This window comes from Delphinus delphis, chromosome 10, assembly GCF_949987515.2.
Source record: "Delphinus delphis chromosome 10, mDelDel1.2, whole genome shotgun sequence".
Taxonomy (NCBI): Eukaryota; Metazoa; Chordata; class Mammalia; order Artiodactyla; family Delphinidae; genus Delphinus; species Delphinus delphis.
The window spans coordinates 25,384,965-25,400,523 of NC_082692.2; the positions used below are offsets into that span (position 1 = coordinate 25,384,965).

Consider the following 15,559-nt stretch of genomic DNA (forward strand, 5'->3'; position numbering starts at 1 on the left):
GAATCACTTTGCTGTACACCTGAAACCAATACAACATTGTAAATTAACTTCAATTAAAAAAGAAAAAAAAAGTTTAAAAAAAAACTGAGGGAAAAAAAAGCCATACTTCAATATTTCACTCACTGGCAGAAAGGGTCCAATCAATCTGAAATTTTGTATTTAATTGCCAACCTTGAAAAGATATTAACCAGTTGTATCATGATAAGGGAATGACTCATCATTTTTCTTTTTTTAAATCTAGCATGGAACCAGTGGCCCTGAATGCTGTGGGAGGGGCTTTTCCCTAACCCGACTCTCCCTGCTTCAGAGAGGAGTTCAGTCAACTGTAACAACAGCTTATAAACACATGTGGACTTGGCTTTGAGGTGCTGAGCCAAGTGGGAGACAGACTTTCATAAGGTACGTACTGATTTTATACATCTGTATAGTGTGCTCATAGCACAAGAAAAACTGTTTTATACTCACATTGTGCCTTCTTGCTGTGCTTAGGGGAGAATTTTAGTCCATTGCTGTTGGATACATCGTTACAGAAATGCAAAAATGAAGAATTTAGAAACCTAGGCATGAGAATTTAGATCTGAGAAAAATTAATGATATGAGGAGAAAAAAGAATGATACCATTTTAGACAATCGGAGAATATGACCAGCGTGTGAGAGAGTGTAGGTGTTTATGCTGGGGTCACTTTCTCTGTAGAAGTAGTCAGTTCACAACAAGTGCAAATTGTGATGCTGTAATACTGTGTGGGCTGTGAAAAATCAAAATTAAGATTCATTAAAATGGGAATAAGTCTGAATGTCAACAGAAAATTAGAGTGGGCTGTGGCAATTCCCCTTCTCTCTCTGGGATTTAAGCAACTCATGGCAAACCTCCAAAGGAAGTCTTGATGGGAAAACTAGATAATACGGGAGCAGAGAATTAGCTTTTAAAAAATATAGAAATCCACCTGGCTAGAAGGTACAAGTCATTCAAATTGGAATGTAGGCGTGAACAATGCACTGTTATAAGTATTAATGTTGGAGGGAAAAAACAAAGGCCTTAGACAGGAGAGGTTCAGTGAGATCCCGTGGAAGTCCTAGAGCTGTCCAGGGCAGGATGAATTCACGGGAGAATTATAGTATCTGAGACTGAAAAGAGAAGATATGGATACAGCAATGACGAGAAGCACTTTGCAAGATGCTACAGACAGCAGCATTTGGATCCCATGACACGTGGGGTAGAGTCATTAACTTGGAGGCTGAGATGCAGTGGAGCTGAGGCCACCTGGGCAGGTGGGCAGCAACTTCTGCTTTCTCAGCCTACAGCCATTCCCCTTGCTCTGCCCTGCTTGGCTAAGAGAATCATGGTTCTTGGGTAGAACCAATAAAGTGAAGTCACTGATGGGCCCTTTATGCGCTGTCAGTTGTCTACAAACCTGTTTTTCTGACTAGATTTAAACCCCTTTAGGGCAGCCACCACATCAGGCTCCTGTCGTGTTCCCCAGCAGCCATCATTTCTTAGCACAGGAAACTGCCCAATGAGTCTTAGTTGAGGAAGTTTCAAGGAAACTTGTTAAGAGAAGGAAATACGTTTATACGTCAACCAGAAACAAGGTGTTCAAGAAGGATCAGAGAAATGTCTGCATTTCCAGGGAAGAAACAGGAGGTAGGAGACAAGGGATCTTTTCCATCAAGTGTTGACAGTGAGACCCTGAGCTCCTGCTCTAAAAAGCAGTGGGTGGAACCCACTGCCATGGCTGGAACGCATGCAAAGGGGCTGGGGGACCAGCAGATTCCGGAGTTGTCCAGATCAGGGAGTGAGTGGGGCTGGGGCCAGGCCTGAGGGGAAAGGCAGGTGGGGTGCATGGTTCAGGGGCAGAACCAGGGGTTAGCTGCGGTCCTGGGGTTTCGAAAGGCTGTGTTCAGTGCTGTGCCAGACTGCACTGAATCTTCGCCAGAAACTTCCTGCATTCCAGGTTAACTAATCAGTGAACATCACTCATCTTTCACACAAGCCAAATAAAAAGGGAGCCATTGTATAACTTGGCTGAAAAAAGTCTGGATATGTATAAAGTCTCATTCCTACTGGAGCTATGGGTCAAGAGGTAGGTAGGTAGATAGATAGATAGATGTAGATAGACAGACAGATACAGACAGAAGAAAGAAGACGCGTGGGCTATCCGGTGTGCTCAGAGACTCGCCTGTCTCTCAGGAAATGAGAGCAGGAGGGAAATTGGATTTCCTGGTCCCTATTATGAATTTTTTGTACCTTATCTAGTTTTCTCAACCATCCTCACTAATAGATATAACTATATAACTATATATATAACTATATATATATATATATATATATATTTTTTTTTTTTTTTTTTGCGGTACACAGGCCTCTCACTGTTGTGGCCTCTCCTGTTGCGGAGCACAGGCTCCGGACGCGCAGGCTCAGCGGCCACGGCTCACGGGCCCAGCTGCTCCGCGGCATGTGGGATCTTCCCGGACCGGGGCACGAACCCGTGTCCCCTGCATCAGCAGGCGGACTCTCAACCACTGCGCCACCAGGGAAGCCCATTAGGAGGTTTTTAATAAATACTAGTTCTCTAGTTGTTCTGCTCCCAAACCCCCAGCCATGCATCCTCACCACAGACTCACCTCTTAGCCTGCCAAGACAATCAGATTTTACCCAATGGAGACTGGACAATGGTTTGGTGCAGTTTCCCACAGTTGGCTATCGGGGGTGGGAATTTGGGCCAAGGCAGACATGCCAGGGACTCTTCCGACTCTGCGACAAAGGAGGCCAATACTTCTTCAGCATTGTTGGTGCTGTTCAGTCATATATCATAAAGTACATCTTGCTTCTGTGGTTTTATTCTTTGTTCATTCATTTACTCATTCATTCATTCATCCATTAAGGTTTAGAGAAACCAGGAGACTGCCATCATGGCGGGGAAACCCAAGCTTCACTACTTCAATGGACGGGGCAGAATGGAGGCCATCCGGTGGCTCCTGGCTGCAGCTGGAGTAGAGGTATGTCCTGAGTTTGTTCATCTGAAGTTGAATCTAAATTAACTGTATCAAAGTACTTTTCTTACATAAGCTAGGGGACTTTTCATACTAAATGACCTGTTAAGAGTTCTGCATTAAAACAAATCTGTCAGTTATTTAAGAGATAAACAGACTTGTCCTAATATGTTATTAAAATGTCTTCTTATTAGAGAGAATAAACAGAGTAAATTTAAGAAACTAATCACATTGTGTGGGCCTAATTTGGATTTTGATTCTTAAAATTATAAAATATTATTTATACAGCTGTCAAAAACATGAACATTAAATATCAGTTGATATTTAGTAAACTTTGTAAATATGTTAGGTGCTATAATGTATTGTGGTTATTTTTAATAGTTTTAATGTTTTAGAAATATACACTGAACTATTTAAAGTTGAAATATAAGGTATCTGGGATTTCTTTCAAATTATTACGAAGGGGAGAGGGGGTAGGCATATAGATAACTCACAGCTGGGTTGAGCTGATAATTATTGAAGCTGGTTGATGGGTACAAGGAGGATTATGATAATTTGCTGTTCATTTTTCTGTATGCTACAAATGTCCATAACAAAAAGACAAAAATATACATATTAGAAAATAAATGTAATTAAAGTTAAAACATAAACCAGAAATACAGAGAGGGGCGGATTGTAACAAACTCTCTGTTAGATTTAATGTATTCACTCAGCAATGAATTTGTTGGGCACCTTGAAATGCTAGGTTCCCTGCCAGGTCCTGGAGATACGGGGGTGAACTAGACAGACACAGTCCCTGCCCTCAGGCAGCTTACAGTCTAGTGAGGATGCAGACAAGTAAGTGGGTGATTAAAGGAGGGGTGGGAGCATCTAGGAGGACACACAAGCACTTTAAAGTGTTAAAATGACATATTCTCAGGAGCAAGTGTGGGACTCTGTTGAGTGCTTCCCTCTAGAGGTGTCTCTGAGAAAAGCACTTCTCAGCCCAGGTCAGAGGGACACAGCAACTCTGTGCGGGTTTCCTGGGGAGGGAGTCATGGACAGACGCTGGAGACTTGGTCCCTGAGGGGAGAGCAAGCAGTAAAGGAGGGTTTCAGGTGAGGTGGCATCCTGCAAAGGGAACCTCTAGTGTGCTCTCTTAGCCTCCTAACAGCATGTTTACCTAAGCCCCTGTGTTCAGAGCCCCTGGGCAGGATGAGTTCACCAACAGAAGGTGAAGTAGGGGGAGATGCTGAGAGCATCCCAGGCCTCCTCTTGTCCAGCCCAGCCTGACTGAGGAGGGTGTGAGACAAGGCTTACCAGAGGCTCTTGGTCAGGACTTCTGGGTTCTCTGGGCCCAGAGGCAGATCCTCACAACCCCATCTCCGTTGGTCTCACAAGCAACAGCCCACCAGCAAGTTCCATCCTACCTCGGCCACCCTCCCACACTGACCACCCACCACCCCCTATGTTATCTGGAACTGGGTGCTTTATAAATTGTTGCCCACACACCTCACTCTCTGTATAGTCTGACCCTATGGGATCATGTAGAGCCACAATAAACTGTTTAGCAAGTTAGAAACCCCCAGTTCCCAAACTTTTCACCATCAAGACCCCTTTTCAAAATATAAAGTTGAATGGAGGGAGGTAATATACAGCAGAGGCCCCTGGTGGCAGCATCTTGGGGGTCAGTGGCCCCAGGGGTACTGCGTGCTGGGGGACACTCAATACCTTGTTCTGATTTCACAAGGAGAGAAGGGCTTTCCAGAGATATTAAAACTCCATAACTAGAGGGACTTCTCAGTCCCTTCCCTCCAGTGATTTCCCCCTTCCAAATCACAACCTAATGATTGACAGAGGTGGAGACGGTGTGGAGGTGAATTGAAGCTGCAAAATAAGCAATTACGTGCTGCAACCCCTGCTTTTATCTTGGTGGCTCTAATCCAGATTTCCAAATGGCCATGAGCATCGTCCTCTGTGTACCCTGCCAAACTCGGAAATCTTAGCTTCTCCATAGTATGCACCCGACATTGGTCATTCAAGCTCAATAATGTTATGGAGTGAAATAACAAAAACTCATTGACTGTTTCTGCTTTCCAGTTTGAAGAGATATTTATAAAAACTCCAGGAGACTTGGATAAGTTAAGAAATGGTAAGACCAAGAAACTAAATTCCTCTGATGGGAGGATCGAGTACAAGTCATAAGTTGAGGTTTGAACCCCAGCAATGCCATGTGTGTGCATGGTGGGAGTGGGGTCAGTGGAGAGGGAGAAGCATGGTTAAAGGTAAGGGGTGGGGCTTCTTGAGCAGGTCTTGCAGCTCACTCAGGACTAGGAAGGGCTGGAACTCTGAGTACTTGCTAAAGGAGCCGGCCCGGGCGGTGCCCTGTGAATGCCCTCTCTGTGCACTCCCTGCCTTTCTGCACCGCGAGTGACTGTATCAGTCCAGGATGCCACACAGCCCTCCCACCCAAGGAAAACAAATGCATTAGAAAGAAGAGGGGAGAAACAGGCCCAGCAGTTGCCGTGAATTCTTTTCTCTGACAGGTTTGACATGGTAATATCATAGCAATATTGCAGACTAAAATAACCAGGTGGTGTTGAATTAGTTCAAAGTCCAGGTGAACGTGTGAGGAGGGAGATAAAGAGCAAGGACCAGCATCGGTGGAGTTGGGAAAACAGGCCTGTCCTGCACACCATCCAGTGGTGGGATTTGAAGGGCGTACAAAACACTCTATGTAGGAGTCTCTCTTAGAACTGGCCTTAATGCCATGAACCCCATGAGACTTACTTTGAGAATTTCCCTTTTGACTTGGCAACTGGCTGGTGGAACTTCTCCTACATTCTTCTTAAAAATCCATGAAGACAAATCAAACACATAAAATAAAGGGACATACCATGCTCTGAATGGGAAATAAAAAGTTAACTGAAATAATAGATTGAAAAGAAAAAGGCAAATTGATAAGCAAAAGGATTACAGGAAGCTAAAAGGTATTTCCATGGAAATTTTACCAGGTAAAATTTTTGTTTCCTTTTATGTCTTCAGTCATTTCAACAAAAATTTTGATACATAAAATGTTTCAGTTTACCTTAACAGTATGATTCATCCAACATTTCACTCTATTTCTTTTCTTCTTTCAAAAGAAGGGAGTTTGATGTTCCAGCAAGTGCCCATGGTTGAAATTGATGGGATGAAGCTGGTGCAGACCAGAGCCATTCTCAGCTACATTGCCACCAAATACAACCTCTATGGGAAAGACATGAAAGAGAGAGCCCTGTACGGTATTTTTTCTGTTCTTTCATTAATGATTAATAAGAACAATCTAGGTCCTTCCCTGAGTGAGCAGGATGTGTTCACAGGGATCGAAACAAGGGACAAACTGTCTGAGTGTCTAGAGGATAAAACCTCAGAAGGTAAGTATCTAGACAAGGTGATTCTCCAGTTTCAGAAATTATAAGAATGATAACCAGGAACCTAATTTATCAGCCCTTTATATGGACTGGCCACTTGACAAGGGTTTGCAGAGACGGAGCCCATGATGCCAGGGTTATCTGGAACATTTTAATATCAGTTTGTAGCAGGCAGATTTATTCAATACAGCCATATTTGGGGGGGTCTCCTCTGTGTTGTGATGGGACCCCATGATTGAATCATGGAATGTGGCAGTTACTCAAAAAGTTAAACATAGAGTTACCATACAACTCAGCAATCCACTACTAGGAATATACTCAAGAGAATTAAAAATATTAAAAATACAACCACACTAAAACTTGTACGCAAAAGTTCATAGCACTATTGTTCGTAATATTCAAAAAGTGGAAACAACAAAATGTCCATGAATGGATGAACAAAGGCAGGCGCATCCGTACAGTGGAATGCTATTTGGCCATGAAAAGGAATGGAGTCCTGATCCGTGTCACAACATGGGTGAACCTTGAAAACATTCTCTTACAGAAACCAGACACAAAAGATGCATACTGTATGATTCCATTTGTTTGGCATGTGCAGAACATTGCTATCCGTAAAACCAAAAGCAGTTTAGTGTTTGCCAGAAGCTGGAGGGAGGGAAGAACATGGAATGCCTGAAAAAACACTGAGCGTCTCTTTTGCAAGTGATGAAAATATTTTGGAATTAGAGTATGATGATGGTACAGGATGCTGTGACTTTACAAAGAAAAATCACACAATTTTACACTTGAAAAGGGTGACATTCTGGTATGGGAATTATATTTCAATAAAGCTTTCATTTAAAAAGACTATTGTAGGAAACCATGTTTGGAAGAAAAACAGCAAAATTACCTGGAATATATATTGTAGGAACAAAATGAAGAAACGCACGATTTCGGGGGATATTTTGGGTGGAGTCTTGAGAAATGCAAACAAGGCTAGAGTTGGGCAACAATATGTGAAGAGGGTTGTGGAACCATATTCTATGGGAAATAACTGGAGGAAGTGCTGGTTGGGCATCTAAAGGGTCCTGGTAGTGTAACAGGATGGGACAGGGAGAGGGACATGGCTAGGTCCGTGGTGCCAGGACTCTCTCTGGACATGACTGAGGTGTTACTAATTCATCACACTAACTGTGCACAGAACACACCACAGCAGAGACGGCAAACCCTAGGCATGGTCTCAGTGGTTACCTGCAGTGATTCCACCCGTTTCTCTCATGCCTGTGACTCTGGACAGGTCACTGATATGCTCTGTCCCTACATTTGGTCATGTATATAACAAAAATATTAGACATATATCTTCCTCGATGGCTTGCTCTAGAATGAAATGTTAAATTTAAGAAAAATCATAACTAAATGACTGACATAGAAAAATGCACCCAGTGGGGGTGATTTACTCTGCCACCTCCTGACGCCCCATCCTTACTCATTCTAAACTGTAAAATCTAACACAGGAGACATTTGACAATTCGGTCATTTTGTCTTTCAGGATTGATATGTATGCAGAGGGTGTGGCAGATCTGGGTGAAATGATCATGCATTTGCCACTGTGCCCACCTGATCAGAAAGATGCCAAGACGAGCCAGATCAAAGAGAGTATAACAAACCGTTATCTTCCTGCATTTGAAAAAGTGAGTGGACTGTTCAGCGTTTTTGGCACTGAGATCAAAGAACAAAGAAAAATAGTGCTTGGCATTGCAGGGGCATTGACCTTCACCTCTGTGAGCCTTTCTGAATACTAATGTAGCACCCTGACTCTAGGGCATTTTATAAAAATTGACTATGAGAAAGAATTGTACCCAAGTTTTACCCAAGTTATAATTTTTCAGCAATTTTTTTTTTTTTTTTGGCGGTACGCGGGCCTCTCACTGTTGTGGCCTCTCCCGTTGTGGAGCGCAGGCTCAGTGGCCATGGCTCACGGGCCCAGCCGCTCTGTGGCATGTGGGGTCCGGAAGCGCAGGCTCAGTGGCCATGGCTCACGGGCCCAGCCGCTCTGCGGCATGTGGGGTCTTCCCGGACCGGGGCACGAACCCATGTCCCCTGCATCGGCAGGTGGACTCTCAACCACTGCACCACCAGGGAAGCCCGTCAGCAAAATTTTGATTTACTCAGACCCAATCTGGAATTCTTATACTTAGAGCTTGGACTATGGAAACTCTGAGAGCCACACTAGAGCCTGGAGTACATGGATCCTGCAGAACACAGTGCAGGGGCTTTGATCCAAGAGGAGCACAATGACAGCGATGCATCAGAAAATATTCTGGTACCATGTGTAGGGAGATACGAGACCCTACCCATCAGGAGAGTGTGGTACTGTTTGGGGGATGGATGGGATGTATCTAAACAGAGATGGGGGCAGAGTGGTGGAGAGGAAGAATCAGAAGAAAAGTTGTTCAGGGAAAAATAATCTACAAAGTTTGGGGACATGGCTCTCAGACTTTTGAAGAAAATCATACAAAACCAGGAAAATAATGTTCCATCATTATATGTAGTATATATCTTAGTTAATGTTTCTCTTTGAAGGTAAGAGGAGAACACCTCAAGATCCAAACTACCTGAAATCATGCTAAACAAGAATCATGAACTGAAAAAAAATGATCGTAAGAGATGCAGAAGGCTAACATAAAAATAAAAAGCTTAACCAACACCCTCATCTTTATAAAGTTTAAATCATTCTTTCATTTCACAAGTATTAATTCATTGCTTATGTGTCAGGTCCTAGTCAAGGAGTGAATAATAGTAATCAGAAACTACATTCTTCTGGCTTTATGGTGCTCAAAGTTTAGGCACATTCACATGGTGGAAACCCCTATAGTCATTGCAGTTTAAGTACATCTGTGTTTTGAAATCAAAGACCCCCATGATAACATCAATGAAAAATGTATATTACAAAATAGCATTTGATGTCTTACTATGTTCTTTAATTTTTAGCTATACTTCTATATTCATACATAGTCTGGGAGAATATTTGCCAAAATGTTATTATCTTTACTTGGTGGTGATATGTGTGTTTTTGCCTCTATGATTTTCATATTGTTGCAATATTTTAAGTAAGCATCATATATTTTTTCCAATATTTTATTATGAAAAATTCAACCATAGAAAAGTTGAAAGAGATGTACAATCAACTCATACATACCCACCACCTAGAATCAAAAATTAGTATTTTGTTATTATGTTTGCTTCATCATGTATCTCCCTATCCTTTTCTCCTCTGATCAAACATATTATTTTGGGGGGTGTTTCAAAGTAAGTTGCAAACATTAAGTGCAATCACCCCTAGACAGTTCAGCATGCAAATTATAATATATTCCACAGTGTTATTGACAGAGACAGGTGGAATAGGAGTCAGAGTCGATTTTGTCAGGGAGATGGGAATTCAGGTTGACCCAGGTTTATTTCAGGTTCCAGAGGGAGAGACCAGGAAATGAGGAGAGCAGACAAGAGGAGAGAAGAAATACAGACTCTGCAATAATTTGCTTAGGGTGGTAGAAAGCTGTCATGAAGGTGGAATCACTGCCCAAGGTGGGGGAGGGGAGAGAGAGAGATGGATGAAAGGCCGCATCATGAAGTTCAGAGCTGCATGCTTTAGGGTGTGAGGTCAACAGAAACACGGTGTATATAGTGGAAGCAAGTAAGGCAGCCACAGCGAGGTGGGAACAGGAAAAGAAAATGGTGTCCTGGCTTCCGCTGAGGTTGAGGAGGGAACAGCAGGGACCCACCTGGCCCGTCTCACTGATCCAGGGGCAGCAGAAGGTCTGAAGGTCCACACCCACCCAGTGAGGCACAGAGGGGGAAGTGGGGCAGGGGAGACAGAGGAAGAGCATTGGGCCCAGCCTGCCCGGGCCCGTGTTCCTGATCTGACCCCTCCATTCGCCAGGTGTTGAAGGGTCATGGACAAGACTATCTTGTGGGCAACAAGCTGAGCAGGGCTGACATCCACCTGGTTGAACTTCTCTACTACGTGGAAGAGCTGGACCCCAGCCTTTTGGCCAACTTCCCTCTGCTGAAGGTGAGCTCTCTCACAGCCTTTGGGGGGAGCCCACATCTCCCACCTCGGCATCTGCTCTCTGGACCCTGGGACTGTGATGCTAGGGTCCCTGACACTGTCCAGGCCTCACTGCCCCCAGGTCTCCACAGTTCACTCCAAGGCCTTGGTCTGGGGCATGGAAAGAATCTGGTCACGCCAAAGACATTGGAGATGGTCGCTGCCCCAAGGAGAATGACTTGCCTTTTCCCAGGAGAGAGACCCAGGGCTTAGCGCCTCTCTCTGCCCCGGTTCCATTTCAGTCTCTTTCTTCATTTCCCCTTTGCTTCCCTCCCTCCCAGGTGTGTCCTCCTCTTTCTTTACGTGAGTCTGTCTGCGCAGGTCTGCCACCATCTCATTTCTTCCCCTCAGCTCCTGTTCCTTCTCTTCCAAGTTCATTTCTCTCTCCCCATCTCTCCCTCTCTCCGAGGGCAGATTGGTTCTTACTGGCCCCATTGTCTACCTTTCATGTTTTCTGTCTTCAGTTCCAGCCCAATTCCCCTATACCTTCCTGTCTTGATATCTTGGAGCCTTTATCTGTGTTGTCGTGTGAGACACGTTACTCTTCCTCGTATCGCACGACAGGGTGCGTCTGCAGAATTTACGTGTAGGAAGAACATGAGGAAGACTTGAGCTGAGTGAAGTCTTAAACTAAGACATCTCTGGGGAAAACGTTATTATGCTTTTATCTTCCTGCCTCACTAGGTGTCTGTGTCCAGCCTCATCCTGGTGCTGATGGAGGGGCCTCGGCTGGCCCTTTTCTGGGAGGGTCTCAGAGTCCCTGGTTTGTGCTCACGACGGGGCTGGTCTTTGGCTGCACTCTGAGCTGTGCTCTTGTGCGTTGCAGGCCCTGAAAACCAGAGTCAGCAATCTCCCTGCCGTGAAGAAGTTTTTGCAGCCTGGCAGCCAGAGGAAGCCCCCCATGGATGAGAAAAATTTGGAAGAAGCAAAGAAGATTTTCAGGATGCAATAAAGCGGGCGTGGCTGCCCAGAACACAGGGAAAACTTCAGGAGATTGAAGTTTTCCAACAGTGAAGTGCTTTACCTATATGTAGATCCTGGCTACTGTGAAGCTAATAAATATTCCAAAGTATAAGGGCTAATTTAATTAGAATGCAGATTTAGTTGCAGAGCAATCCATTTTGTTTTGATCACATACGAAATCATGATCTCCTCCTAGAATGTGCCTGGGACTTAAACATAAATAAAGGGAGAGAAAGTGTCATGGGCTCTGATCTGTTCAAAAAATTGTCATACACCAACTATCATAGTCAAAAAGAGTTAAGTAGAAATTGTCATCTGGTATTCTTGGTGACACAAAGATAGTCTTTTTTGAATTTTGCTGCCTTTCTGACCCAGAACCTAAAAACTTTTCTTCTCTTTTTTTTTCAGAGGACCTTTTTCCTTCAGGTAATCAAACCTTTTTCCTATTCAGTTATGGAACTAATATTTATTTTATATCTAATATGGAACATTCTGTGCTCCAGGAGCTCAGTAACTAAGGATAAATAAGCCAGATATAGTCCCTGTCCTCAAGGAGGTTACACTAGTGAGAAAAACAACAAAATGGGTAATTCTAATCCAGAATCATGCTGGCCTTGTGTATCATGCTCCTACAGATGCTGTAACAAATGACAACAAGTATAGTGGTTAACACAATAGAAATGTATTCCCTCACAGTTCTGTAGGCTCTTCGTGTGAAATCAAGGTGTGACAGGGTCATACTCTCTCTGAAGGCTTTAGAGACGATCCTTCCTTGCCTCTTCCTAGCTTCTTTTTTTAAAAATTTATTTATTTATTCATTTATTTAATTTTTGGCTGCACTGGGTCTTTGCTGATGCACGTGGACCTCCTCTAGTTGCTGAGAGTGGGGGCCACTCCTTGTTGTGGTCCACGGGCCTCTCATTGCGGTGGCTTCTCCTGCTGCAGAGCTCGGGCTCTAGGCGCACAGGCTTCAGTAGTTGTGGCTCACAGGCTCAGTAGTTGTGGCCCGCGGGCTCCAGAGCACAGGCCCAGTAGTTGTGGCGCACGGGCTTAGTTGCTCCACGGCATGTGGGATCTTCCCGGACCAGGGCTCGAACCTGTGTCCCCTGCATTGGCAGGCAGACTCTTAACCACTGCGCCACCAGGGAAACCCTCTCCCTTTTTCTTAGTTTCGTGATTCACACGCCTTTCTTACCAACATGCTGTCACACTAATCCCATCCAATCCTGCTTCATTTCAAAAGGTCAGAATTTTCATGAAATAAATAATGTATTATCAGTGACAGCCCTCCCCTCTCTGGAGCTCAGGCTTGTGAAGAAGGCTCTGAAAAGGCTCCAGAGTCTGACGTTGGGCAGAAATGCAGCGTGTGGCAGGGCAACCTGGATGAGTCCCAAGAGCGGCATGGTAGGGATATGAAGAAAATTAAATAGGGTCTGTAACAGAGACTAACTGTGGGGGGAGGCGAGGGGAGAGCTCTGCTCTATTTTTTCCTGCTTTAATGCAGTATAACTGACAAATAGAATTGTACAATATTTAAAGTGTATCATGTGCTGTTTGATATACACCGTGAAAGGATTGCCCCCATCAAATTAATTAACACATCCATCATCGCCTTACATATTTACTTTTTTTAAATACAATATAGTGTTATCAACTAGAGTCACCATGTTATGCATTTAGATCCTCAGACCTTATTTATCCTATAACTGAAAGTTTGTACCCTTTTCCCAATGAGAGCTGTACTTTATTTTTTTTTAAATTTTTATTGGAGTATGGTTGCTTTACAATGTTGTGTTAGTTTCTGCTGTACAGCAAAGTGAATCAGCTATACATATACATATATCCCCTGAGAGCTCCACTTTAGATGGATGGTACGGGAAGGTCACTCTGGGGAGGTGATAGATAGGGTGAGACACAAAAGTGAGAAAGAACCAGACATACAAGAAGATGGGCAAAGAGGGGTCCAGACGGAGGAACCAGAATTTTCAAAGCCTTAGCATGGAAAGCAGTGTCTTTGGTGCACCAAGCCAAAAGAGACATTGCTGGAGAACGGGTGTGCCACGTGGCATGAGAAGGGGCAGCAGACGGCAGATGACACGCTCCTTCAGTCCTGTCAAGGAACTTGGATTTTATTCTAGGTGAAATGGGAATCCAATGTCTGGCTTTCTTCCATAAGATTTTGCCCAGATGATACAGTATTTTGGGAGGTATAGTTTCACACTATAGCTATTTGAAAGCATTGCTTGAACTAAAGAAGTAAAATTCATCTGCTTCTGCACCAAAAAAGGATGGAGAGAAAACTGAAAACCAGTCACAGAGTGTGGATTTGCCAAACTAAACTAAATTAGCTTTCTGGGGTTTCATGGATAAGTATGCTGGTATAATTTGTAAAACTTGTAAAATAAATGAATTGTAAATGACATTAGAAGGACAGGGGTCGAGAAATCCCTGGCGGTCCAGTGGTTAGGACTCTGCACTTTCACTGCCGAGGGCCTGGGTTCAGTCCCTGGTCGGGGAACTAAGATCCCACAAGCCGTGTGGCCAAAACATAAAATAAAATTCTTAAAAAAAAAGGACAGGGACCAACTAATAAGACTACTATTTACTATTTGCTGGTATAACTCATTGAGAAGGTAAGTGTGGATCAAAACATTTTAATAGAATCATTTAAATATACTCAGGGAGCTATCTGCTTAACCTCACCAAATCATTTCAAAACCTAAAGCAGCCCTGTAATAGTGGGAATAACTGCCTCTAATATTGTTTCTGTTTTTGTTTTTTTTGCGGTACGCGGGCCTCTCACTGTTGTGGCCTCTCCCGTTGCGGAGCACAGGCTCCGGACGCACAGGCTCAGCGGCCATGGCTCACGGGCCCAGCCGCTCCGCGGCATGTGGGATCCTTCCAGACCGGGGCACGAACCCGTGACCCCTGCATCGGCAGGTGGACCCCCAACCACTGCGCCACCAGGGAAGCCCATTTTTTGTTTGTTTTTTACATTTTTAAATAAATATTTTAAATAACAAGATCTTGTGACAGGTCTAATAACTTCTGTGATTTTGAGGTAGAAAAGAGTGCAAACAATAACAAATGGATATTTTTATGCTAAGCTTTCTTGAAACAAAGCTTCCAGTACAAGAATGTATTTGTGGACTTCCCTGGTGGCACAGTGGTTAAAGAACCTGCTGCCAATGCAGGGAACACGGGTTTGAGCCCTGGTCCGGGAAGATCCCACATGTGGCGGAGCAACTAAGCCCATGCGCCACAACTACTGAGCCTGCACTATGGAGCCCGCAAGCCACAACTACTGAGCCCGTGTGCCATAAATGCTGAAGCCCGCGCACCTAGAGCCTGTGCTCCACAGCAAGAGAAGCCACTGCAATCAGAAGCCCGCGCACCACAATGAAGAGTAGCCCTCACTCGCCGCAAATAGAGAAAGCCTGTGCACAGCAACAAAGACCCAAAAATAAATAATAAATTAATTTTTTAAAAAAGAATGTACTTGCGCATTCACACAGATGCTCCATGCACACATACATCCGTGAAGAAAGCATGTACTAAATGCCGATGGGCTGCATTGCACTTAATTGCGAAGTTCCATATTTTAAAATTCTTTGAGAATTTAAAAACATTAGCTAAGGGATAGTTAGGGAGTTTGGGATTGACATCTACACACTGCTATATTTAAAATGGATAACCAACAAGAACCTACTGTATAGCTCAGGGAACTCTGCTCAATGTTATGTGGCAGCCTGGATGGGAGGGGAGTTTGGGGGAGAATGGATACATGTATATGTAGGGCTGAGTCGCTTTGCTGTGCACCTGAAACTATCACAACATTGTTAATCGGCGATACTCCAATATAAAATAAAAAGTTTTAAAAAGTAAATAAAAAAACATTAGATTGATACATAATATGTCATTGGGATTTCTTAGAGAATTGATTTTGCCTAATTTTTTTCCAATATATTTTAAATAAATTAACTTGTTTGCTTATCTAGATATTATCTGATTGATTGGTGGATTTTATATATTTTTTTACAAAGCCTTATATTCCACTGTCAGAAACAATTTAGTTCCTGGTACCAGTGATCCTTCTGCAAGGAGACTGAAGCACAGACCTTTCCAAATC

General features: G+C 43.6%; 1 protein-coding gene across 1 annotated transcript; it reads left to right on the forward strand.

Moving 5' to 3' along the window:
- Positions 1 to 255: 255 nt before the first annotated feature.
- Positions 256 to 14,083, forward strand: LOC132431927 (glutathione S-transferase A2). Its single transcript, XM_060021660.1, has 7 exons — positions 256 to 399; positions 2,884 to 2,997; positions 5,071 to 5,122; positions 6,114 to 6,246; positions 7,909 to 8,050; positions 10,300 to 10,431; positions 11,294 to 14,083. The coding sequence occupies exons 2-7, from the start codon at positions 2,911 to 2,913 to the stop codon at positions 11,417 to 11,419; spliced, it is 672 nt and encodes a 223-aa protein (XP_059877643.1). The 5' UTR covers positions 256 to 399; positions 2,884 to 2,910; the 3' UTR covers positions 11,420 to 14,083.
- Positions 14,084 to 15,559: the final 1,476 nt, after the last annotated feature.